This window comes from Engraulis encrasicolus, chromosome 14 (genome assembly GCF_034702125.1).
Source record: "Engraulis encrasicolus isolate BLACKSEA-1 chromosome 14, IST_EnEncr_1.0, whole genome shotgun sequence".
Classification (NCBI taxonomy): domain Eukaryota; kingdom Metazoa; phylum Chordata; class Actinopteri; order Clupeiformes; family Engraulidae; genus Engraulis; species Engraulis encrasicolus.
Window position 1 is genome coordinate 51,331,335 of NC_085870.1, and position 24,495 is coordinate 51,355,829.

The window sequence follows — 24,495 nt, forward strand, 5'->3', positions numbered from 1 at the left end:
TTGCAAACTTGTAGAGAGAGAGGGTCCGAGGCACTCTGAAGTCAATATTAAAAGTCCTTTATTTAATACATGGACACCATAAAGCCAACTGGCTTTATGGTGTCCATGTATTAAATAAAGGACTTTTAATATTGACTTCAGAGTGCCTCGGACCCTCTCTCTCTATAAGAAAATATTTGGTTTAAACTTCGCCACACCCTTTTCTGGCCTCAACCAGTAGCAAACCCAGGAAGGCGGGTTAACTAGGGTTAATCAGGCCGTTTGGGAAACGTTTTTCGTTAACTTCTTGGTCAGACCAACATCTCGGTATGAGATTTGAAAGTCGATGATAATCAGGCAAGTCTGACCCTCTGCATGTCTTTCTGGCAGAGTCTGCATTTACAGTTGGCTAAACCACTGCTCACAGCCTTCAGCTTTCTGTTGGACCCATGTACGCATACCAGGGCTTAACACTAACACACGCCAGGTAGCCAAATGCGGGTGAAAGTCGGCGTTGGCTAGTAGATACCGAAGGTTCACTAGCCATTCTGGCGGGTCCGTCACTATTCTAAATGATGAGGCACCGCATTTTGTAGTTTTTTCCCTCGGACCGTCTTTGCTACAAACGCAATGCAATGCGTTTTCGCGAGCCTACAATACCCATGAAGCACCTGTGTCACGTGTCACCTGTGTCTCACGCGCGAGAGGAATCTGATAGAGCTAGTCTTGTGCGGCAGCAAGCTACCGGTCCGGCACATCAGCGCGCGTTTTGGAAATGTCACTGAAAACCTTCACGTGAAAATAAAGTAGCGAAGTTCATCTCAACTGACCTGTTTTGGGATCTGTCATTAGTAGGCCTACAATGCATAGTAGTATGTGGACATTAAAATGACCAAGGCGAGAGGAGAACACCTCAGTCTTGTGAAAGTCTTGAGACTAATCAGCGCAGTGATAAGACAAGGACACATTCGGCATTAACCCTTTAATGCATAAGCCATTGGACTCACACTAACGCATAACATGGGTCTAAATAGACCCGCATTCATTTCCAATGTATTTCTGAGCATTAATCATGTATTCTCTCACACAACTTCTAAAACTAATACATTTTATCCCATAATTTTTTCGAAAAGTAATTACATAGGTGATCCTTAATTCAAAAAAGTATTTTTTAAAATGTTCTTATATTTTTATTTTACAAATAAACATGAATTTGGAATTAAATCACTAATTTCTAGACGTGGACCGAAAATGGCCCGCATTCATTTCTAATGGAAGTCTAAATCTTTCACTATAATAACTTCCACAATTAATGTATTTTAATAGCTAATGGATTAAAAGTTGTGATTTAGGCTGTTTTAATGCACAAAATGGGTGTTATTTTTTGTATCTTATATAAATAAACACACAAATAATTTCCCCCATTATTGCAGAAGTCTGAAGTGTTTCACGTTAGGAACTAAAATATATTTAAAAGGATTCCAGTCAGGAACAAGTAAACTGTTTTTGACCACTGTTGACCACTGCTGACCTATTGGATTTAAGCATTCCAAGTCATGCATATTTGTGTAATAAGAGACGGTGTGATCGGAGGAGCCCAATAGCCTATATCAGGGCATAATTAATGTGCATAATTATTAGGCAACTTTGCTTTCCTATGGGAAAATATGCCACAAAATACCTCTAAAAAACTCCAAAAATACTATAAACAATTTTGATGTCTTCCAGAGGGGTGTGGCTGTCTTGAAATATTGGTCACATCCGTCTAAAGCACTGTTACAAAGCCATCAGTGTCACATGACATGAGCTCACAAAGTCACTACCAGATTTAGAAGAATTGAAGATGAAACTACCACAAAAGTATTACCTACAGTGATGTTATATTCCAGAACTGAAACCTACATTGAGTGTCCACAAGAACATTGTATTCAGCACTCAGAGACATGGCCAAGGTAAAACAGGCTGAAACCTGAAGACCACTCAACAAGAAACTTAAGTCAAGACTGGGTCAAGAAATGTCTACAGACAGTTTTTGTCAATGGTTTTATGAACTAGTGAAGATAACTGTTAATGGACCAGGTAGATGAGTCTATGGCTAGATCAGCAATGTGCACACTTACATGAGTTCCTGAGTTCCACTCAAATGCCAGCAAAGTACTGCATAAATACCATGGTCTTCAAAAAATGCAAAGGTATTCCTCTCAATGATCCAGCCATGGGCCCATCCACCGTGTCTGTCAAGAGTCACTTTCCCAAGTCCATATAGATCTAACTTTGAAAACTCTGTCCCCAGGAATTTTTGACCCAGTCTTGACTTAATTAACTTGTCATCCCTTCTTACCTTGGCCATATCTCTGAGTGTCCAGAAGAACAGGGCATTGAGCACTCAGTGTAGGTTTCTGTTGTATAATATTATAGGACTGCAGGGTAATACTTTTTTGTAGCTTCACCTTAAATTCTTCTCAATTTTTGGCTGTGACATTCCTTACGAGACTGATGACTTTGTAATGATGCATTTCATAATTCTGTGGTAAAGTGACCAACGTCTTGCCAATTCCACGACAGCCACATCCCTCTAGAAGACTTCAAAATTGTTAAACGACTTTTCAGAGTTTATTACATCTATTTTGTGGCCCATTTTCCAAGAAGACAACAAAGTTGCCTAATAATTATGCACACCTGATATAAGGTGTTGGGCACCTTCGACCCATATTTTTATACAAATATGCATGGCCTGGAATGCTTAAATCCGATAGGTTTTCAAGTTCATATAGATTCCTGTTGGAAAATAAGCATAACAAAGACAATATGGTCAAAAAACATGTTTGCCTAATAATTCTGTATATAAAAAATGAATGCGGATCATTTTTGACCCATGTATGTCAATATCATATAATTGTATAAAAAAGATGTCTATTTCAAAGAATAACCATAAAGTATTTTAATTAAGTATTAATGTTGGGAGTTAAAGGGGTATGCCACTATTTTGGGGCTTAATACAGTTTAAATCGTTGGCTGTGGTTTATAAAGGTAGTAAAGTGTCTTATTTTTCATGTTAAGTGTTGTCTTGCTTTAAGACAAGTTAAAAGAGGGAATATGTCGCTAAGCTAGTGAAAGTCAATGTATCCGTGTAGCATTGTAGCATGCTACACGGATACATTGACTTTCACTAGCTTAGCGACATATTCCCTCTTTTAACTTGTCTTAAAGCAAGACAACGCTTAACATGAAAAATAAGACACTTTACCACCTTTATAAACTCCAGCCAACGATTTTAACTGTATTAAGCCCCAAAATAGTGGCATACCCCTTTAATACTCCATAAATGACAAAAAGTTGAATTTTTAGTAAAATAATCAAAATCCTTTCTCAATATGGCTAAGAGACATTAAGCTTGTGATGAAATTACATAGGAAATGAATGCGGGTCTATTTAGACCCATGTGTCTAAATATCATATAGTTATATAAAATGACTTCTATATCAAAGAATAACCATAAAGAATTTAAAATAAGTATTGATGTTGGAAGTTAATAATCCATAAATGATAAAAAGTTGGACTTTTAGTAAAATAATCAAAATCCTTTTCCAATATGGCTAAGAGACATTAAGCTTGTGATGAAATTACATAGGAAATGAATGCGGGTCTATTTAGACCCATGTGTCTAAATATCATATAGTTATATAAAATGACTTCTATATCAAAGAATAACCATCAAGTATTTAAAATAAGTATTGATGTTGGGAGTTAATACTCCATAAATGATAAAAAGTTAGACTTTTAGTAAAATAATCAAAATCCTTTTTCAATATGGCTAAGAGACATTGAGCTTGTGATGAAATTACATAGGAAATGAATGCGGGTCTATTTAGACCCATGTTATGCGTTAAAGGGGTAGTAACCAAAAAAGTGTTTTCACGCAAAAAGTTATGATGCATAAAAATAAATTAAGTCATCTAAGGGACAAAAACAAGTCAATTGAGGAATTCATGGAGTGCTGAGTAAGAAAAATGTATTCTTACAAAGATATAGAAATTTTAAACTCAGCCGGGTCTATTTAGACCCATGTTATGCGTTAAAGGGTTAATAATGTTCGGTTTAAATCATTTACTGATTTGCCTGTATGTCTTCATACCTTAATATTCCTCCATGTTTCTTGTGCCGTTGTTCCCGACTGTCAAACGGGGCTTAAACAACGCGCAGTAGTAGCCTTCCAGACCGCACAAAACCATGTCCCATGTCCCTTCGCATGTGCCCATCTTGCCTTGCGTCCGTTTATGTTTTAAACAACTCAATATTAAACGGAATGAAAGGAAGTCGTAACTCCTTCTGTAGTTACCGGCCGCATATGTGTGTGCCTTCTAGTGGATAGCCTATTTTTATGAGAAAATATTCCAGAAGAGGTGTTATTCCACATCCATGACCGAGGACATGCGAAGCTTGGCAATGACTTTGCACTATCTACTTTGCGCATCGAAAGTGCCCTTCAGATCAAAGACGGAAATATATTGCTCTCATGTAACTTACATTTGTGCCCTTCCACAACACTGTGCTTGGTGTTTCTGCACGGCTATGCCATTCCTCAGATAAGTTAATCTGTTCTTATAGCATGCATGCATGCATGGACCAGTTAATAACAATTCTATTTATTAGGCCCTATATTATATTATATTATATTATATTATTTTATATTATGTTGTATTATGTTATATTATGTTATATTATGTTATATTATCCTACATTACATTATTACAGCCTATTATATAATTCATTAAAGCTGCTATGATGGCGAAGGAAATTATGGCTAGTGAAAAGGCCCAATGGCTAGTGAGTCAGGAAAACCACTAGCCAAAATGGCTGGTAAGCGAAAAAGTTAGTGTAAAGCACTGACGCATACGCACGCACGCACGCACGCACGCACGCACGCACGCACGCACGCACGCACACACACACACACACACACACACACACACACACACACACACACACACACACGGCCTACAGCAGTTCAGCAGGTTTACGTAACACAGCACCGACTGTCGTAAAGGAGGGTTTCCAGCCAAGAATCGGGCTGATAGGCCTATAGTTTGAGCCCAACTTAGTGTGTGTGTGTGTGTGTGTGTGTGTGTGTGTGTGTGTGTGTGTGTGTGTGTGTGTGTGTGTGTGTGTGTGTGTGTGTGTGTGTGTGTGTGTGTGCATGTGGGTGCGTGCGCGACCTGCAATGCAACAGACTTGCAGGCATAGAAAGGAAGACAGATACTATGTAAGCTGCCACAATTATGTTTTAACTTAACTACCTAATGGGAACGAACCATTCAATTGCTATAGTGCCATACACACACACACACACACACACACACACACACACACACACACACACACACACACACACACACACACACACACACTACACACTGCCATAGGCTAAAGTACTTGCTGACACCTTGCTGACACATGTTTGTGTGTCTGTTAGGGTTTGAGGATGTGCTAGAAGGCTGTGTGTGGGTGGTTGACGTGACGCCTTGTTTTTTCGTAACATTGGTTAAAAACTTACAAAACTGTTATTTTTCCTTTAAAAAACAAATGTCAATGAAAGAAGATGTGGTACATTGTGTTTCATATTAGTCTTAGATGAGAAGAAACATTTTTGTTAAGATTTATGTAAAGGTTTATATGTCAAATATCCTGCGGTGTGACTGTAACATTAATGAAACCTGGAATATAATATATATATAAATTAACCAACAACATTTTGAATAATGTATGAAGCATTTGGCATGATTGCATAAATATTAACTTTATATTAAGATATGTGAATGTGAAAAAAACTGAGGACAGTAATATTAACTACAATTTCAATTTCGGAACACAAATTGCGTCCTGTGGGGTGACATGTATGTCAATGTTTGTGAATGGGCAGCTGCAAGGCCAGCTACAAGGGTCTTAAAGACTGGCTCCTCACCAGTCAGTACCTCAGTTATTGGAGAGTGCTGTGGAAATTTAAGGTCACTATTAACCTCTTAATATGTCTTCATATTACAATGTTTCTGTCACGCAATGCTTAGGTTCATTTTATGGCGTCCTGTGGTGCGGTGCTCTTATAGAAGGAAAAAAAGTTTTTTTTTTATAAATGAAAACACATATTAAGATTAAACACAATATCATTATCAAGTTAGCATGAGCTCAGATGTCAGTCATGTATACAAAAGGATTAAAATGACCATAATGCAGTGAAATCCCTGTGGTGTGACTTCATTTTCCTGCGGTGTGACATGCCTATGCAATGTGTTGATGCAGGACACATTTTCCCAAAAATGGCAAAAATACGGCGAAATTCCACGGACCACTAAGTGCTTTCTTTCTTTCTATTTTTTTTCATTTTTTTCCATCATTTTTTTCAGGAATTGGAAAACCGTTTTTTTTTTGCGTTGCGCCCTTAAACGTAATCCGCACGTGTGTACGTATGTGTGCGCGGGTCTGTATGGCTGCAGCGTGTTCCCTTATTTATTATTAGCAGTTGTTTTGGTTCATGATCGGTAGCCTGTTAGCCACAAAACTGCCCTGCAGGCCTTTCTGTCAGAAGACAAGATGGCTGTCATGAGGCTGGCATCTCTCTCTCTCTCTCTCTCTCTCTCTCTCTCTCTCTCTCTCTCTCTCTCTCTCTCTCTCTCTGCCAGTTCTACATAGACTTCCACAGGTCTGTTTCTCACCGGTTTCATGGCTGTTTGTGATGGTCAAACTGTCATGTTTGTAGTTAAACCTACTTTTGTTGTCTTGAAATGGCTTTTCGGTTTTGATGCTCTCACACAGCCAACTGCCCTGTACCTGTACAGTGTGGAGCAAGCTGGCTGTTTTCCCCTCATGGCTGAGCTTCTTCAATTGTATATTGAATATTTACACATCAATGATGCATGCATATGCACATCAAACCAAATCAAGAATATGAATCAAATCCCAACACTTCCTCTGCCATATGGCACATGAGGAACGCTATTACTTGGTATTGCAGGAGCCTTCGGAGCCTTAAGGGGAGGGTTAAATGTATTGCTCTTCAAGACTATTGCAGCCAAAGCACAAGGCAGGCAGGCACAGTGCAGTGCTGGCTGTAGGTTAAGAAAAGGTTCCTGGAAAAATCAATTATGCATGATTGAGAGGGTGCGAGTGGAGCCAATGTAGTGGTGGCGCCACACACACACACACACACACACACACACACACACACACACACACACACACACACACACACACACACACACACACACACACACACACACACACACACACACACACACACACACACACACACACACACACACACACACACACACACAATGCAACACACACAAAGCCAATGCAGTGGTGGTGGCAGGCAGCTGCTGCAAGGGCGTAGTGGAGGACCAGTGTACTACTTGTAGTGAATTAATCAGCGACCTCTCTCTCTGTGGCGGGCCAATTTGCTGAGAAGTGCAACAAGCTCAAATGGGCACGTTTTTTACAGCGGGTGTGAAAACATCATAATGCGACATCAATCAAAATGGGAGGGGTGCGAAACTGCAACAGCGATCGAGCATAACTATAACTCTCAAGCCTCTGTGTGTGTGTGTGTGCGTGTGCGCGTGCGCGTGTGCGTGTGGGTGTGTGCGTGAGTGCATGTGTGTCCCAGAGTAATGGGTAGGGTTGTGGTGCATGGAGTGTTAAATATGCCTCTATGCTCTTGTTGCTGGTTGAGCATATTGTTGCTGTTATCTTTATCTTAATCTATTTTAATCTGTTTGGTGGAATGAAGTAGGAAAAAGCCCTCCCGATCTCATGACCTACACGGTCTTCGAAAAAATTGCCTGACTTTTGCTGCCAGTTTAGAGTGTGGGTATGGACTTTATGAAACTCAATTAGCTCTCTAGAACAAGAGTTCAACATACCTTTTGTGAAATGTTCCAATGTCTCCCTCATTGTGCCATTGTAGACCTACTGTATGCTGTCATCCATTGATTAGAAAGTAAGCTATTTGAGTGGCAGAAACATAATTGGCTTGTTAGAGCACAGCGTGTGTTATTTTGTTACACTTAATGGTCCACTTTATGGAAAAACATTGACATTCCTGAACAATGCCCATTTCTGTACCATTGTAGACCTGTACAGTCGTCCAAGACCATTGTCTGCAAATTCACGGCATGTCATAACTTGAAAGTATGCGTGGAACAAAAAGGCAATGGCCTTGTGTCTTTGAATACTTTATGATGTGTTCCTTTTTGTCCCTGTCACCCCCAGGACGCTGACAAAAACATCATCAAGTGGCTGAAGGAGAAGGGACGTCTCGTGAACGCCAGCTCCTTCAAGCATAGTTACCCATTCTGCTGGAGGTGAGTTTTGGTAGAACGGGTACCAAAGAAATGTCCTATAAAGTACATCAAGCCTGTATGTTATCAGCTGAACGCCCCTTAAGGAGACCTTTGGTTAAGAGACCTTTTGAGACTAGCTTGAGTTGTAGATGGGCTGTAGATGTAGCCTGGTCCTGGCCATCCCATAATACTACCATTTCATTTTGTATTCATGGTCTGGAGGTTGCTTGATCTGACGCGATTGCAGGAAGCGGGAAGGACATTTTCAGAAAAATCAGGATAAGTTGTTGAACAAATATGTCTAACGTCTGTCTTCGGCGATGTAGGACCGTTTAACAGACATGTCTGACCGAATATCCTACCGTAGGATAAAATTACAATGTACTATGAAAGCCTGTGTGTGTGTGTGAGCATGTGTGTAAAAATGGATTGAGTGTGTCCAAGCGGGCTTGACCGGAGCGCAGGTTCCTGTGGGGTGGAAGTCGTTAGCACATTAGCACATTAGCATTTCCCGTCGATAGTGGAGGCTTCTGCTGACTCTGCATGTGCCGCCGCTTAAAGATGTTGCCATTTAGGGAAAGGTCAGTAAAGCCCCACTGCCAACCCCATCCCATCACATCACTCCACTCACCTCCTCCTCACCCCCCTCTGACGGACAAACACCACCTCCCTCACCCTCGTCCCAACCCAGCCAGCCACCCCCCCCTCCGACTCCACCCTCTCTCCCCATCAGGCCCTCGCCACCCCTCAGTAAGTCCTTCTATGTTCACCTGATCATCATCATCATCATCATCATCATCATCATCATCATCATCATCATCATCGGCGGACACTCGTATTCGAGTATGTCTGTCCTCCTCCTAGGTCCTTATGGGTCTTCAGGTGGGCAAAGAGGTCAATCCTGAACCCACACACTTTAGGGCAATGTGGACATGGGTGGGTAGGGGTGGTTGTGGGTTGTGATGAAACTTTGTTGGCGGCGGTGATCTCCTTCTGTTTGCGCTTCTGTTCTGCAGCACTGTGAAGATCACTGTTATATTGTGCAGCCCCCTCTCGAACAGCTTGTCTCCAGGCAGGCCTATTCTTTGCTGTAGCCTCCTAAGTGTTAAGGGGTAAATGGCACTTCCTGAGGTTATCTTTGATGTTATCCTTGTACCTCTTCTTTTGACCTCCTGGGGCACGTTTTCCTTCAACAAGCTGTGAATACAGGACTTGTTTTGGGAGGCGAGAGTCAGACATCCGGATGACATGGCCAGTCCATCTGAGCTGGTTTTGTGTGGTGATGGTAGGGATGCCAGCTTCCTCTAGTACACTGGTGTTTGTTCTTCGGTCCTGCCAAGTTATCCTGAGGATTCTTCTGAGGTATCGCTCATCGCCACACCCTCTTCAATCCCAACCTCCAACTCAAGACCCCACCTTCTCCTCTGAAGTGTGTGTGTGTGTGTGTGTGTGTGTGTGTGTGTGTGTGTGTGTGTGTGTGTGTGTGTGTGTGTGTGTGTGTGTGTGTGTGTGTGTGTGTGTGTGTGTGTGTGTGTGTGTGTGTGTGTGTGTGTGTGTGTGTGTGTACACACATGTCTACCCTTCCTCCTCGCCGTGCAATACTCTGTCTGATCCTCCCTGTGACCAGGTTATACAGCTCTCACCTCCACTGTCAAGTGGTCAATAAGTCGCTTAGCCCAGTGCATCATGGGGCATGAGAATGAGAAGGATGAGCTGTGTGTTGAAAGTTGCCCCGATTGACTCTTTTAGGGTGTGAGCATACACACACTCGTACAACCCTGCATAGTATTGGCATTTTTTGTTCCTTAATCAATGTTATTGGTCATTGTTTCTGACTGTGTTTGTGTGTATGCGTGTGTTTTTGTTTAACAAATATTTATCCAATCATAGTATTTAAAGAGAGGCGTGATTACATCTAGTGGCTGCTGCATTGAATTGTGAAGCTGTGTTTGTAATGATGCATTTGGGGTTGGAAGAGAAGAGAGGAGAGGGAAACGATGTGCGGTTGAAGAGGAATATAGAGTGTTTAATTACCTAGTTTAATTACCACCCCTCAATGATTTTTTTTTTTCAAATCACAGTTGAATTAATTCAGTTACCTAATTGCAAACATGGCAATCGTTATTCGTGAAGAGACTAGCTGGAAGTAAAAAATGACGCCAAGCAGCTTATAACTAACATCCGAGTAATTAATTTGATTGCATCTATGGTTGCTTTGTTCATGTTATTTAGGTAATGATGAAATGATAATGATAGTCTTGATAAACTTAATCATGATAATGATTATCTTTGAATCTTTTAATCTTAATGATGATATTGATAATGATAATCTAAATGATAATCTTTTGTCCTTTTTTGACTTGACAGGTCGGACACGCCGTTGATCTACAAGGCAGTGCCCAGCTGGTTTGTGCGTGTTGAGCACATGGTGGACAAACTCCTGGACAACAACAGCAAATGCTACTGGTGAGACTGGATACTGAACCCTGTGCTAATCCTAATGCCACATACTAAACTACTGTACTGTTTTGGACTTGAAAGACAGACTTCAAATCAGCTGCTCGAACATGGTTAAGAGAGTGAAGAGGTGAGAGTCATAAAAATATCAATGTTGGAATATAAGAGAAGAATACATTGATTTATGTTCTTTTTCTGATTTTTAAAATAACCTTTTTGGCCATATTTTCCATACTTTCATCATGTTGTTTATCCCACTACTTGATGACACAGTCTATCTCTGTCCAGGCGGACACAAATCGAATCCTCCCACACTCACTTGCCCACATTGCCCCCGTAACAGATCTTTGGGGTCAGTGTTGATCACTGGCTCAGGTGTGTCAAGGATGTGCTTGCGTACGTACGTGCGTGTGTGTGGGCGTTCGTGTATATTGGTTGCCGGGAGGTTCATAGACCTACAGGGGGAAAGTGAAAGTGACAGGGGCTCCAGTGACACGAGTCCTGCAGTGTGTTTGTGCGTGTGTGTGTGCATGTTGCCCTGCCTGATCCCTGGTTGTTGTGCTCTTGTTGAAGCCACATGTTTGCCAGCAGACATGCGGTCTCTTGTCTTAAGTAACGGCGCTGGGTGAATTATTCAGACAGCAGATGGAAACGATAGATGAAGGCCAGGTCAGGTGGCCAGGAAAGATGTGAGCCGCACTCCTGGCACATCCGGCCGGCCTGGCGAGGGTTCAACCTGAACGTCTCCTGAACGGCTCTGGGTTTCAGGAACTTCAAAGAGGAGTTCACATGTAAGCAACAGGACCTCTTCAAGATAATGAGCTTTCAAGATGGTTACAAGGCTTATTCACTGACATGACCTGGATGAATGACATTTTTTTTAAAAGAAATTGATCGCAATTGACCAACTCAACAGTCGATTGCATTGCCATTTCATAGAGCTACATATTAAAACATTGAACCATTTTATAGAGCAGCGTTAACAAATTGAACCATTTTATATCATTAGTCTCTTTCCCAGTACTGCATCTCAAAATGCTGGTGTCTTGTGGTTCTGTATTTCACTTAAACTGTTTCACATTCCACTGTTCATCTGGAATATGAACTTTTCCATTTCTATACTATTTTTTTTGTTCATGTCCAGTATATGAAAGAGAATAGATTATAATAGTATAATAGAGCAGAGGTTATGAATTATGTTGGTTTAAATGTTTTCATTTTTACTCTTTAAAGGCGCTGTGCGGTAAGATTTCTGCAGTGGTCTGCTTCTATACCACACTATTTGTCAGCACGCTCAACCTGCAGGATGTAGACGGAGAATTCATTTAGAGAGGGCAGGTTCATGCTCTCTCTCTCTCTCTCTCTCTCTCTCTCTCTCTCTCTCTCTCTCTCTCTCTCTCTCTCTCTCTCTCTCTCTCTCTCTCTCTCTCTCTCTCTCTCTCTCTCTCTCTCTCTCTCTCTCTCTCTCTCTCTCAATCTCTCCATTTCTCCTCCTCTCCTCCTGCTCACTTTTCCTCATTCTGTATGCTTCATTCCTATTTCCTTCTCTCTTTCTCTCTCTCTCCCTTTCTCTGTCTCTCCCTTTCTCTGTCTCTCTCTCTCCCCCTGCTGCCATACTGAGCTAGGAGGGTATCTCAGCCTTAACTCGCGCTGGAGCTTGCAGCTGATTTAACAGCGCTGCTAAATGACTCCCCTTCTGGAACCATCCATCTTGGTGGCATGGAGAAGTGATTGCCCTTTACTTAACATGTTTCACTGTGGTATTTGAGTCAGAGGGGATTAAAAGAACTTCACCTTGCTTGTGCGTGCGTGTTGTGCCAAGTGTTGTGGCTTTGTGCCTTTTTTTGTATGGAAATGGCCATCCCTCTCAGCATTTGCTTAACCTTATGCAGGGCAAACCAACCGACGGCGGCCAAGAAACAATCAAGGGAAGTGGTGAAAATGGGAAAGAATTCAGGTAGCGTCCAGTTGAAGGTCACCAATTAACGACAAAATGGTCTCATCAAAATTTGCCTCCCGGCTAGCAAGCTAAGTTTGGCCAGGGAAAAAATTGAGGTATAATAATGAATGTTTGAAAAGGGTTTGACATGATGAACGGGCATTAGAAGGACAAAGTGAAGGACACATGTGGTCACAGATTGACAGACTAATGTGTCCTGAATGCTTCAGGTTAGCATGGACATCAGTGTGTGGCCCTGCTGCTGATGTTCATGCACATTAAGCACATGGCACCCATGGGGTCAAATCTAGCACATCTGTTAACTCCTATCTGTTAATAACACATCATTCGACTCTCCCGTCTGCCCTGATAGCATTGTGTGCACAAGAAAGCCTTGGCTTGTTCCGTCGCTCCCCGAAGAGTCTCACCGGGGACGGGAACAGATGGACGGTTTGGAATTTGTATTCAGGGAGGAAGACGACTCAGACCCAGGCCGATACCCAGTGCTGCTACTGCTACTGCTACTGCTACTGCTACTGCTACTGCTGGTTAAGCTGAAGATGCAGCCTTCTCCCTTGGCACAGATGGGCACCGTGGTGTGACCAAACTTAATTTGTCCAGATGTTGTGGAGAGAATGGAAGGAGAGAATTTGAAAGAGTGGCCGACTCATATCCCATTGAAATCATCAATCATTTCATTCATTTGGATTGAGGGATGTAAGATGAAATGTATTGCATCCATCCTGCAATCATGAGCATCATTTCCATTGGGTTTTGGTCAGCTGTGGTACTGATGGATAATGTTGACACTGATTGGTTAGTGTTTAAGGAGTCTGACCCCTCTGCCAGCCTGAGTGTCGCTGGATGAATTCCTGAGGCGCCAGGTGGGTGTGTGGAAAGTGAAGTGCTTCCCCTTGTGACTGAGGCATGCTGAGCAGCGTAGACACCTGCCAGGTGGCTGCCTACTAGGGGTGTGTTCAGCGTATCAGGATACATCGTCACAGGCCTCTTCACAATACACTTATTGTATCTGAGGCATCAGTATCGATATTTTATTTAATGAAATAATTTTTAAGGGGTAGAACCGCTGCTGCTTCTACCCATAGTGGTACATGTACCGCTGGTTGGGAAACACTGCTCTAAAAGAAACCTGTGTATTTCCAGGTCAAGGGAGTGTGTGCTAGACTAGAACATACAGACACACACGAACACATACCTCTATCTCTGTGGTCTTCCTGAGTAGTCATTGATTGGCTTCAGATATCCTAATCATAACGGATGAGGAGACGGTAGCAGCCATTACCCCACTGTAAGGAGGCCACCATACTTAAAAACACAATTGTGGCTGGAAATAGTGTAAGGGCATGATGGGAATGGTTTGAAAGAAACCAAATCGATAAGGGCTCATTTTATTTTTGCCTTTATTATTTATCATCTTTCTTTCTTTCTTTCTTTCTTTCTTTCTTTCTTTCTTTCTTTCTTTCTTTCTTTCTTTCTTTCTTTCTTTCTTTCTTTCTTTCTTTCTTTCTTTCTTTCTTTCTTTCTTTCTTTCTTTCTTTCTTTCTTTCTTTCTTTCTTTCTTTCTTTCTTTCTTTCACTCTTGAGGTTTAATTTTTCTGTGCAGTTTTGCTCTTTTGTTTCGTTTTTGTTATGTCTTTCTTTCTTTACTTCTTTCTTTCCTTCTTTCTTTACTTCTTTCTTTCTTTCCTTCTTTCTTTCCTTCTTTCTTTCCTTCTTTCTTTACTTCTTTCTTTCTTTCCTTCTTCCTTTTTAAGTCTTAAAGACGGCTCTGCTATGACTGAATGCTGCTATGGAAAGGGGTCGAACTGTACTTGTTGATGACATTATGCAAACCTTTTGGACCTATTGCTTATTGCTACCACTCTTAACGCTGCACTAAATCCAATTATGTTAAATGCACACTAAACAGGTACTGTAGGCCTAAAGCACAGTGAGGAACAATTAGCTAATTTCAGTAGAAAAAACATTGAGCTAGTATCCCAGACTTACAATCACAGACTGGTAATGCATGTCGTAATGCACAAAGGAAAATATGTTTTTCAATATTTTCATTCATTCAGGTGCCCCTCAGTTGAGGAGCGAAGCCTTTTTTAAGCTCAAAGAAGAGCCACAGATGCTCTCTTTGCATAAATGAAACTTATTTCCATGACCATTATGATCACATAATGATCACACGTTTTAGCAAAATAAAACTTTTGCATCTAACTTAACCCATCGCACCCAGCACATGACCAATTACTGCCTTCATTAGAGAGTATAAACATTTGTATGTTAAACACCTCCCCCGCAGTCAACATGAGAAGTCCATGCATCTTAAATTATAGATTAGGTGTTAAGGAGAAGGGTGTGCAGAAGGGCTTTGTGGGAGATGTGGGGAGGGGTGGGGTGGGGTGGGTTGGGGAGGGGAAATCATTACATTGATGTATTGGCCCCCTAAATAGAAATGCCTCGCTCAAATGGGAATTGATGAAGTCTCTGCTCTACCGGTAGAACATGCCTTTCCATTTATATCCTCATGTTCGTCGACTGCCAGCGTGCTAGCATTGTGCACTGCACATTAAAGAACATAAAATAGTTTTGTACATTGACAGTTGTTCACCAGACACATGAGGTGGATTCCTGATATGACTCGGCTTTAAATGTTTTTCATTTCCACCTCTGAAAAAGACACTGTGCTATCTCTGTGTTTGGGTTTCCAGCTTTCATTGAAAGGTTGCTGATATTGCGGATGTAAAAACTTTTAAGTGCTACATGGTCTTTATCTCCCTGAAAAGGTTAAAATAAGACCTACTCCTCCAGGTATCTCAGTTGTACGGGCATGGAGGGTGACTCAGTGGATTCAGAAATGGCATTCACCCCTGTTACAAGTTCATGGAATAACAGAAACTATTTTTGAACCATAATATTAAGTGTGAATGAATTCCTTAGAGCTGCTCCAATGCCGTCTTTATCGCGCTGGTGTCGTGATGAGTATTGCTTCTGTCTTTCTCTGTCAGGGTGCCGGAGTTTGTGCGGGAGAAGCGCTTCGGAAACTGGCTGCGTGACGCTCGTGACTGGGCCATCTCTCGTAACCGCTACTGGGGTACCCCCATCCCACTCTGGGTCAGCGACGACTTCGAGGAGGTCAGTAAAGTGCCAATGGCCTTATTTTTTGTACACATTTTTGGACTTGATCATGGTTTTTGAGGTTGCTTTTAAATGTTTGAGAGTGGTTGGCTGACTGGTCTTTGGACCCAATGTCACCGTACTGCAATGTGTGGTCTGTTGATGTTTGGTCTTGAAATAGTGATCTGTTGAGACATCAACAGATGGGTATGATGTGGAACAGTGACATTCCATCTTAGCATTCATGAATTTGTACTCATAAGTTAGTAGTAGAAATTGTTTTGAACTAGCTGCTTTCCAGAGAGGTCGTTTCAAAGAACCCCAAAAGAAGCCCAAAGAAGCTGTTTTCAGGCCGATGAGAATGGTGCCGGTGCCCACACCAGTTACGTTTGGCACTAAAGTGCTTACCTGTGAAGCAGCCACGTTCATACTGGGCTCTGAATTATTCAGCACGTGACTGTGTGTTACCTGGATGAACCTTCTGACGTCCACATTGTCGTCATGGTTTGTGGATAAAAACGAAGTGCATTGCAAACCAACGTTCTGGTTTGCGAACACTAAGATCTGTGGCGTGAACATGCCGGCCGGTTCGCCATTAGGTGCGGGAACGGGCACAGCACAGTTTTAATTTTGCCTGAACGCGTCAAATGAGTTTCACGTTTTTAAGGCTTTGACCCTTAAATTGAATGATTTGTTTAAAAACTGAAAGTCTCATTTGAGTTCTCACTTAATTTGTTGAAAGACATCCTCACTACAACGGTACATTGCCCACCTTTATTTACAAATGCATCACAAGTTAAACTAGAAATGCACTCAGAGAGTGCAGACCTCCGTGAAGGAAGCTGCCTAAAGGAGTCTTTCTGCCTTGTTTTTGTGAATCCTGGATCCGGATCATGATCCAGATCACCAACATAGTGTTATCACTTGTTCCTTTTATTATTTCCAAAAACTCCACAAAATGCCATCAAAATCTGTGCATAATTTTTCGATTTTCCCTGCTGACAAACAGACAGACAAACAAACCAACATGACCGAAAGCATGATTAAACCGTAATGAACAAACGGACAAGGAGACGAGGGAGAAGGACATCACTGCCTGTCAATCCAGTGTGGTGCCACACCCATCTTAAAGACTCTTAAGGGTCTTCAACTTTTGTCCCTTTTACCTTGATTAGTGACCATGTCAATCTGATGATTTACAGTTTCCTCTTTGGTATGCCCTAGTCTCTTGTGTAAAAGCTGAATTCATTTTGACGTCACCTAGATCAATACATTGTCGGATAAATCAAAGGCAGAGGGGACATGGTCATAATGGAATACCCATTAGGAGATTGAGGACCTTTTGCACAGTGAGCGGTAATCTATCCAGGACGTGACCCAGGGAATATAGAGAAGATAATATTGAAGTAAAAGATCAAAACCTCTAAGTGGGTTTTGTGGGCTCTCTGCAGTGATGAGGGGGAGTTTGGGGTTGCTGGTAGCAAGGGTTGTTCTCTTCCCCCGATGTTTGACCCAGGCACCCCCACCAACCCCTGGCCACACCCCCTGGAATTGATGCATGAGAGTGACAGATTGATGGATGAGTGGCGTACTACGTAGAGCTGAACAGAGGCACACAAGTCCGACTCCTTGACAGCTAAATGCTCAAAGAGGCCTATATGATGCCTGACACAGACGAGTCTATGGATCTTCAGTCCATCAGAAAGTAGTAGAAGGCAAAAATAATGAACGACCCTAAAAGTACTCATGGCTGACTCTTTGCTGTCAGAAGTGGGTTGTCAAGGCTCTCTCTCTCTCGCTCTCGCTCTCGCTCTCGTGCTCTCTCTCGCTCTCTCTGGCTCTCTCTGGCTCTCTTTCTCTCTCTGGCTCTCTTTCTCTCTCTCTTTCGCTCTCTCTCTCGCTCTCTCTCTCACACACACGGGGCCTGAAATATATGAAAAAAAACCTGATTCCACCGTAGCTGTGGTGTGAAGAAAAAGAAGGACGGCGTCCTGCTTCCTGAAAATAGCCTAATGACTGCTTGATGGCGACAGTCTCTTGAGCCCCTGCCTCGACTCCCCCAGCTCCACACCGTCCAGGAAAAGTGGATCTTCGGCAACTCTCACTCCTCTCCTCTCACCGCTACCAAGCGCTCAATCTGGGCCAGTGGCTGGCTGACGTGGGGGCCTGCTCTGGAACTGGAGCACAAGGGGTCTGCTCTGCTCTGGTCTGTTTGCTGCTCCCCTTGCAGAGAGATTGATGCGGCCCCTTACTCGTTTATTTATGAACTTCAAAATGGTCCAGCGGTAGCAACATGTGACCCAACAGGTCTGCTCCGATTTGCTCGATGCTCTCCGCTCCATTTGCCAGCAGTGTTCCCAAAATGTGACTCGCATGTTCCGCTTGCCACCTCCCTCGCAAAGAGATTGATACAGCGCTTATTTATTTAGCTACCTACATGAGCCTTCTATCTTTTCTGAGATGGGTTTGAAGAAGACTCACCATGTGAATAGCTTGTCCCACTATGCGTGCAGCTCCGAGAGAGAGAGAGAGAGAGAGAGAGAGAGAGAGAGAGAGAGAGAGAGAGAGAGAGAGAGAGAGAGAGAGAGAGAGAGAGAGAGAGAGAGAGAGAGAGAGAGAGAGAGAGAGAGATGTGCTTGGTGTGAGAGGTTCAATCTCGACAATCGGAACTTGTTTGGTACAGGTTAAGCAGTGCTATGTATTTCAAACTACACTTGACGATACCGAAAAATCACGCAGGCGTAGTTCGCATACCTTGACAGTCCAGGAAACTATGTCAGCAGGCAATCAGTGTGTGTGCTACTTGGTGACACAAGTAGGTCGTACGCCGGCAGCAGTCTGGGCCAGAGTGGAGTGGAGCGATGCTCGTCTCTTACCAGAATGGCAGCTGCTTCATGCACTGCTTTCTATTCTGGAAATAGGGCCCAGGCCAGGCCAAATTTAAACCAATAGAGCCAAATTGAAACCCTGTTTTTTTTAACGAAGACTTGCGCCATCCTTGCCGACATACTTTGTGTTACAAGATGCTACAAGGCAACTGCCCTTTGCTACACCTTGATGGGGAAGAAATGTAACTTAAATGTCGAGGAAGTGTCTTCACATGCCAGTCTTCTCTCCTGCCAAAAATAGCTCAATCAATCAATAAATCAATAAATCAACCAAGCAAGCATACATTGCCATCGTCATTGGAAATGCTATGCTGTGCAGTTTCATAAGAAATATGATATAAAACCTGTGAAGAAACTTAAAAAATGAATTAAATGTAAACACACACAATCACAACACAACACAATCTTCATCTTTCCAGGGACTTGGTGAAGTTGTTAGGTATTGATTGGCAAGGAGGTCGCCTTGGCAAAAAGTGCTGGGGGAAACAGTGCAATCAATCAATCAATCAATCAATCAATCAATGAATCAATCAATGAATCAATCAAAAAGGTGTGTAGTGTAGTGCTTGGTTGTTGTGAATGTAGGACAATGTAGCATAATAAACTAAACAAGAATCTACAGAAGAACTTGTGTGTGATCTGTACCATATGCAGCATACACAGTTTTAGCGATACTTATTTTAGTAAATGGTGCACTGAATTGAAATGTAGAACAAAGAAGGAGGTTAAAAACAGCTTTTATTCGTTTTTTTCCCTCTGTTGGGACGGTCACTGCTGAGGTAATGTCCTATCTGCGTCAGGCTGAAGGTAGGGTTACATTTGCTGATTAGAGATTAGAACAGCACTTAGTGAATAAATTAAAAGGTTATTAATGTTTTAAATAGCTAGTAATCAAGACTGTTTGGACCTAGGTCAATGGCACTTCCTCCACCAAGTCTGTACAACGTGAATTAGTGTTCATTGATCAGTACCAGTGGCCAGATAATTGAAAGTTTGATGTCATGGTGTGCCACTGTTGTACCGCTGTGTCAACATTTACAGTTTAATTATTTACATATTTTTATCTATATACTGTACACAGTGCAATTTATTTGAAGAATTTTTACGCCTTTGTAAAGACGCTGCTGTTATTTTGTGCATAACTGTTAGGGCTGCACAATTAATCGAAAAATAATCAAAATCGTGATTAAATAGTGAAATCGAACTCGTGATTTTAATCGTGATTTAATCGTGGCAATAGTGACCTACTTTTCAGAGCGTCCTTGAAGCCAGAATATACTGACAGGCTGGTGTTTCTGGCCACAAATCTGTCCACTTAAGTTTCATGCTATTGCCTTTACATAATTATTACAATTCATTTTATTTTGCTCATCCCGTATGTAATTCATTCTTGGTTATATTTCATCTTGTTATAATTTTCCAAAAAATCCGCAAAAATCAATAATCGTGATTAATAATCGTGATTATGATTTTGACCAAAATAATCGTGATTATGATTTTTTTCATAATCGTGCAGCCCTAATAACTGTACTCCCTAGGAATATTTTGTTTGGTTATGATGACCAGGCAAGCACCATGATCCCCCTTAGGCACTGAACTTCAGGGGTTCATATCATTATCTAATCTCCCGCCCTCGCCATGTGCTTGTTAAGACAGCAAGGGCAAACCTGTCCCAGGGCATCAGGAAAGCAAAAAAGGAATACTCAGACAAAATAACAACACACTTCAAAGACAGCAGAGATGCACAGAGCCTGTGGCAGGGCATACAGGCCATCACGGACTATAAGCCTGCACCACGAAGCTGTGACAACAACACCTCTCTGCTAAACGACCTGAACAGTTTCTTTGCCCGCTTTGAAGCACAAAATGACACTCACCCACAGAAAACTCCCCCTCCCCCCCATGATCAACCCCTTTACCTGTCCTCTGCCAGTGTTAAGAGGACACTGGCCACCATCAACCCACGCAAAGCAGCTGGCCCAGACAACATACCAGGCCGAGTGTTGAAGGATTGTGCAGAAGAGCTGAAGGATGTCTTCACAGACATCTTTAACATCTCTCTGGAGCAAGCAGTCATCCCATCACTTTTCAAAGCTGCTACCATCATACCTGTGCCGAAGAAATCATCACCATCATGCTTCAATGACTACCGTCCTGTAGCACTGACGCCCATAATCATGAAGTGCTTCGAACGGCTAGTCCTGTCACACATCAAAGCCACCCTACCCCCCACCCTAGACCCCTACCAGTTCGCATACCGAGCCAAGCGATCCACGGAGGATGCAATTTGCTCTGCCCTCCATCCAGCCCTCACCCACTTGGACAATAAAGACTCATATGTGAGAATGCTGTTCATTGACTTCAGTTCAGCATTCAATACCATAATACCACAACAACTCATCAGAAAACTGGACAAACTAGGTTTCAGCACCTCCCTCTGCAACTGGCTGCTGGACTTCCTGATGCAAAGACCACAAGCAGTACGGGTAGGGAACAACACCTCAAGCACCCTGACCCTGAGCACGGGGGCTCCGCAAGGTTGTGTTCTCAGCCCCCTGCTGTTCACGCTGCTGACACACGACTGCACAACGACCCACAGCACTAACCATCTAGTGAAGTTTGTGGATGATACAACACTGGTGGGCCTCATCACCAAGGGCGATGAGACTCACTACAGAGAAGAAGTAGACCTGCTGGCCAGATGGTGCAAAGACAACAACCTCCTGCTGAATGTCAACAAGACCAAGGAGATTGTTGTCAACTTCCAAAGGGTCCAAAAACAACTGCCACCACTGACCATCGACGGCGATGCTGTGGAGAGAGTGAGCAGCACCAAGTTCCTTGGAGTGCACATCAGCGACGACCTCTCTTGGACCACCAACACTACATCATTGGCGAAGAAGGCCCATCAGCGTCTCTACTTCCTGCGCAAACTAAAGAAGGCAAGTGCTACACCCTCCATCATGACAACATTCTACAGAGGAACCATAGAGAGCGTCGTGTCCAACTGCATCACAGTGTGGGGAGGAAGCTGCACGGAGAAAAACAGGAAGACACTCCAGCGTGTTGTGAACACAGCGAAGAAGATCATTGGAGTACCACTCCCCTCCCTGCAGGACATTTACACCACACGCCTCACCCGGAAAGCACTGATGATCATCAAAGACACAAGCCACCCTGCACACAAACTGTTCAGCCTCCTGCCCTCTGGAAAGAGGTACAGGCGCCTCCGTTCCCGTACCACCAGGCTGGCGAGCAGCACAATGCACCAAGCGATCAAGATGCTGAACACTCAACCCACTCTCCCTCCACTGTCAGCCTCTAGCCAGCAAGGCCACTGACAACCCCCCCCCCCCCCATCCCCCACCGCCATATCTGCGACTGAACATTCCACCTGCACTACTATACTTATGACTGAACTTTCAACCTGCACTAACTCAAAACATGCGCACACACACACACACACACACACACACACACACACACACCACACACACACACACACACACACACACACACTCACAACACACACACACACACACACACACACACACACACACACACACACACACACACACACACACACACACACACAAGCACACTGCACTTTCTGCACTAAACCCAAACATAAACACACTGACACACACACACACACAGACACACGAACACACACACAGACGCACACCGCACCTTCTACCTGCACTAAACACATACACACACACACACACACACACACACACGCACCTTCTACCTGCACTAAACACATACACACACACACACACACACACACACACACACACACACCACACACACACACACACACACACACACACACACACACACTGCTGCTGGTGTACTTGACAGACCTTTTTAATATTTATTTTTCTTCAAAATGCTACTATTACCATGTCAGAACGCTATAAAGGACTTTTTTTAGGAAAAGCACAAAAGCACAACAATACCTCTTAATGTATGTCCTCTACAAGTCTTCTGTTGTCCAGTCTTGCACTTTAAATGTCTGTATGAGCACTGTCTATGTCCATACTGTCTTAAGTCCATGTATAAGTACTGTCTATGTCTATACTGTCTATGTCCTTACCTAGATTAGTCTATGTCTGTATGGGAAAGCAAGAAATGTAATTTCAAATTCTTTGTATGACCAGTGCATGTAAAGAAATTGACAATAAAACCTACTTGACTTGACTTGACTTGACTTGTTGCCTCGTGATGCAAGGCAAGACGTCATTGACAGTAGAAGGGTCAATTAATGTGACATCAGACACGTTGGGGCCCAACCGACGCAAACACTGATTCTGGCACTAATATAATGGGAGAAAGTTTTAGTTAAGAGGTTAGAACACTACCCATTCATCCTCCAACTTAAGTCAAAAAGAGATCGTTTTGTTGTTGTTTGAAAGCTATTTCCTGGCTCTACAAATTTCACAAACAACATGGAACACAACAGTTATCCAGGTGTATATTGAGATATTAAATTATTAAAAGTTGAATATATGTAAATAAAACTTTCTTATTTTGAGCTGCTTCCGTCTGGCAGAAGGTTCAGAGTGCCTTTGGCCAAAAAAGCAATAAAGAAGGATTCTTTAATGCTATACACACAGATCATTCCTTTCTCAAATGACATGACGCACGCACGCACACACGCACGCACACACGCACGCACACACACACGCACGCACACACACTCACAGCCTTCAATCAAAAACAATTTTCTGTTAGGCAATAATGTTTTTTTGAATTAGATTTTTTTTTCTAATGTTGATTACCCCACCTCACACTCTGCCCAAATTAACATTGCTAGTTTATGGTTATTTTTATTTCCTTCTAAAGTTGCCTTTTTGCATTAGAATTTGATTGAGATTATCCTTTCTACGGCATTTTATATCATATACTAATGCCTTATATATTGCTTTGTTCTCTCTCCTCTCTCCTATCTCTTGTCTGTGGACGGTTGCTGGCATGTGTGAGCAGGTTGTTTGTGTGGGCTCCATGGCAGAGCTGGAGGAGTTGAGTGGAGTGAAAGTAACTGATCTGCATCGGGAGAGGTGAGTCACTGTGCACTTGGCCTGCCGTTTTTTTCCCATCTTGTCTGTTGCTGTCGGTTATGTCTGTCTGTGTCTCTGGTGCCAGCGTTGTACCCCAAACACAATTGGCCCATGTGGACAATAAAGTTCTACTGCTACTATTGCACCCCAATCTCCTTCTCTGTGGCTGATTCCTTTTTCTCTGTCTTTCTGTCTGCCTGTCAGTTGCTCACTCTCTCTCTCTGTTTATCTGTCTGTCTCTATCGATTTCTGTCCGTCTGGCTGTTATGTCTGTCTCTCTCCTCTCTGTCTTCTGTGTCTTTCTCCTCCCCTCTGTCTGCATCCTTATCCATCTCTCTCTCCTTGTCCTTTTTTTCCATGCTGGATTTCATAAATGTAAATTCTCTCTCTGTCTCTCTCTCTCTCTCTCTCTCTCTCTCTCTCTCTCTCTCTCTCTCTCTCTCTCTCTCTCTCTCTCTCTCTCTCTCTCTGTCTATCTATCTATCTGTCTGTCTCTCTCTCTCTCTCCAATGCTGAGGCCTAACTGGTGAACTGGTGAAGGTGTCCAGGGTCGGATCACTTTCACCTCCACTTAATTACTCTTAATTAAGCGCACCGCACACACGCAAATCCTCTTCATCGTCTGACGACTGAGGCAGATAGTTTACTAGCTTGTCCCCCTTTTATGCGGCAACCGTGCCTGTTCACCCCATTCAACCCTGCAG

At 42.8% G+C, this 24,495-nt stretch overlaps 1 protein-coding gene across 1 annotated transcript in view; it reads left to right on the forward strand.

The window, feature by feature from the left end:
- iars1 (isoleucyl-tRNA synthetase 1) overlaps positions 1-24,495 on the forward strand; it is a 71,718-nt gene that overhangs the window by 18,207 nt on the left and 29,016 nt on the right. The window contains exons 12-15 of the mRNA XM_063216070.1: positions 8,248-8,339; positions 10,686-10,784; positions 15,732-15,858; positions 23,718-23,791. Of these exons, the coding sequence (XP_063072140.1) occupies positions 8,248-8,339; positions 10,686-10,784; positions 15,732-15,858; positions 23,718-23,791 (392 nt within the window). The remainder of the gene's footprint in view (positions 1-8,247; positions 8,340-10,685; positions 10,785-15,731; positions 15,859-23,717; positions 23,792-24,495) is intronic.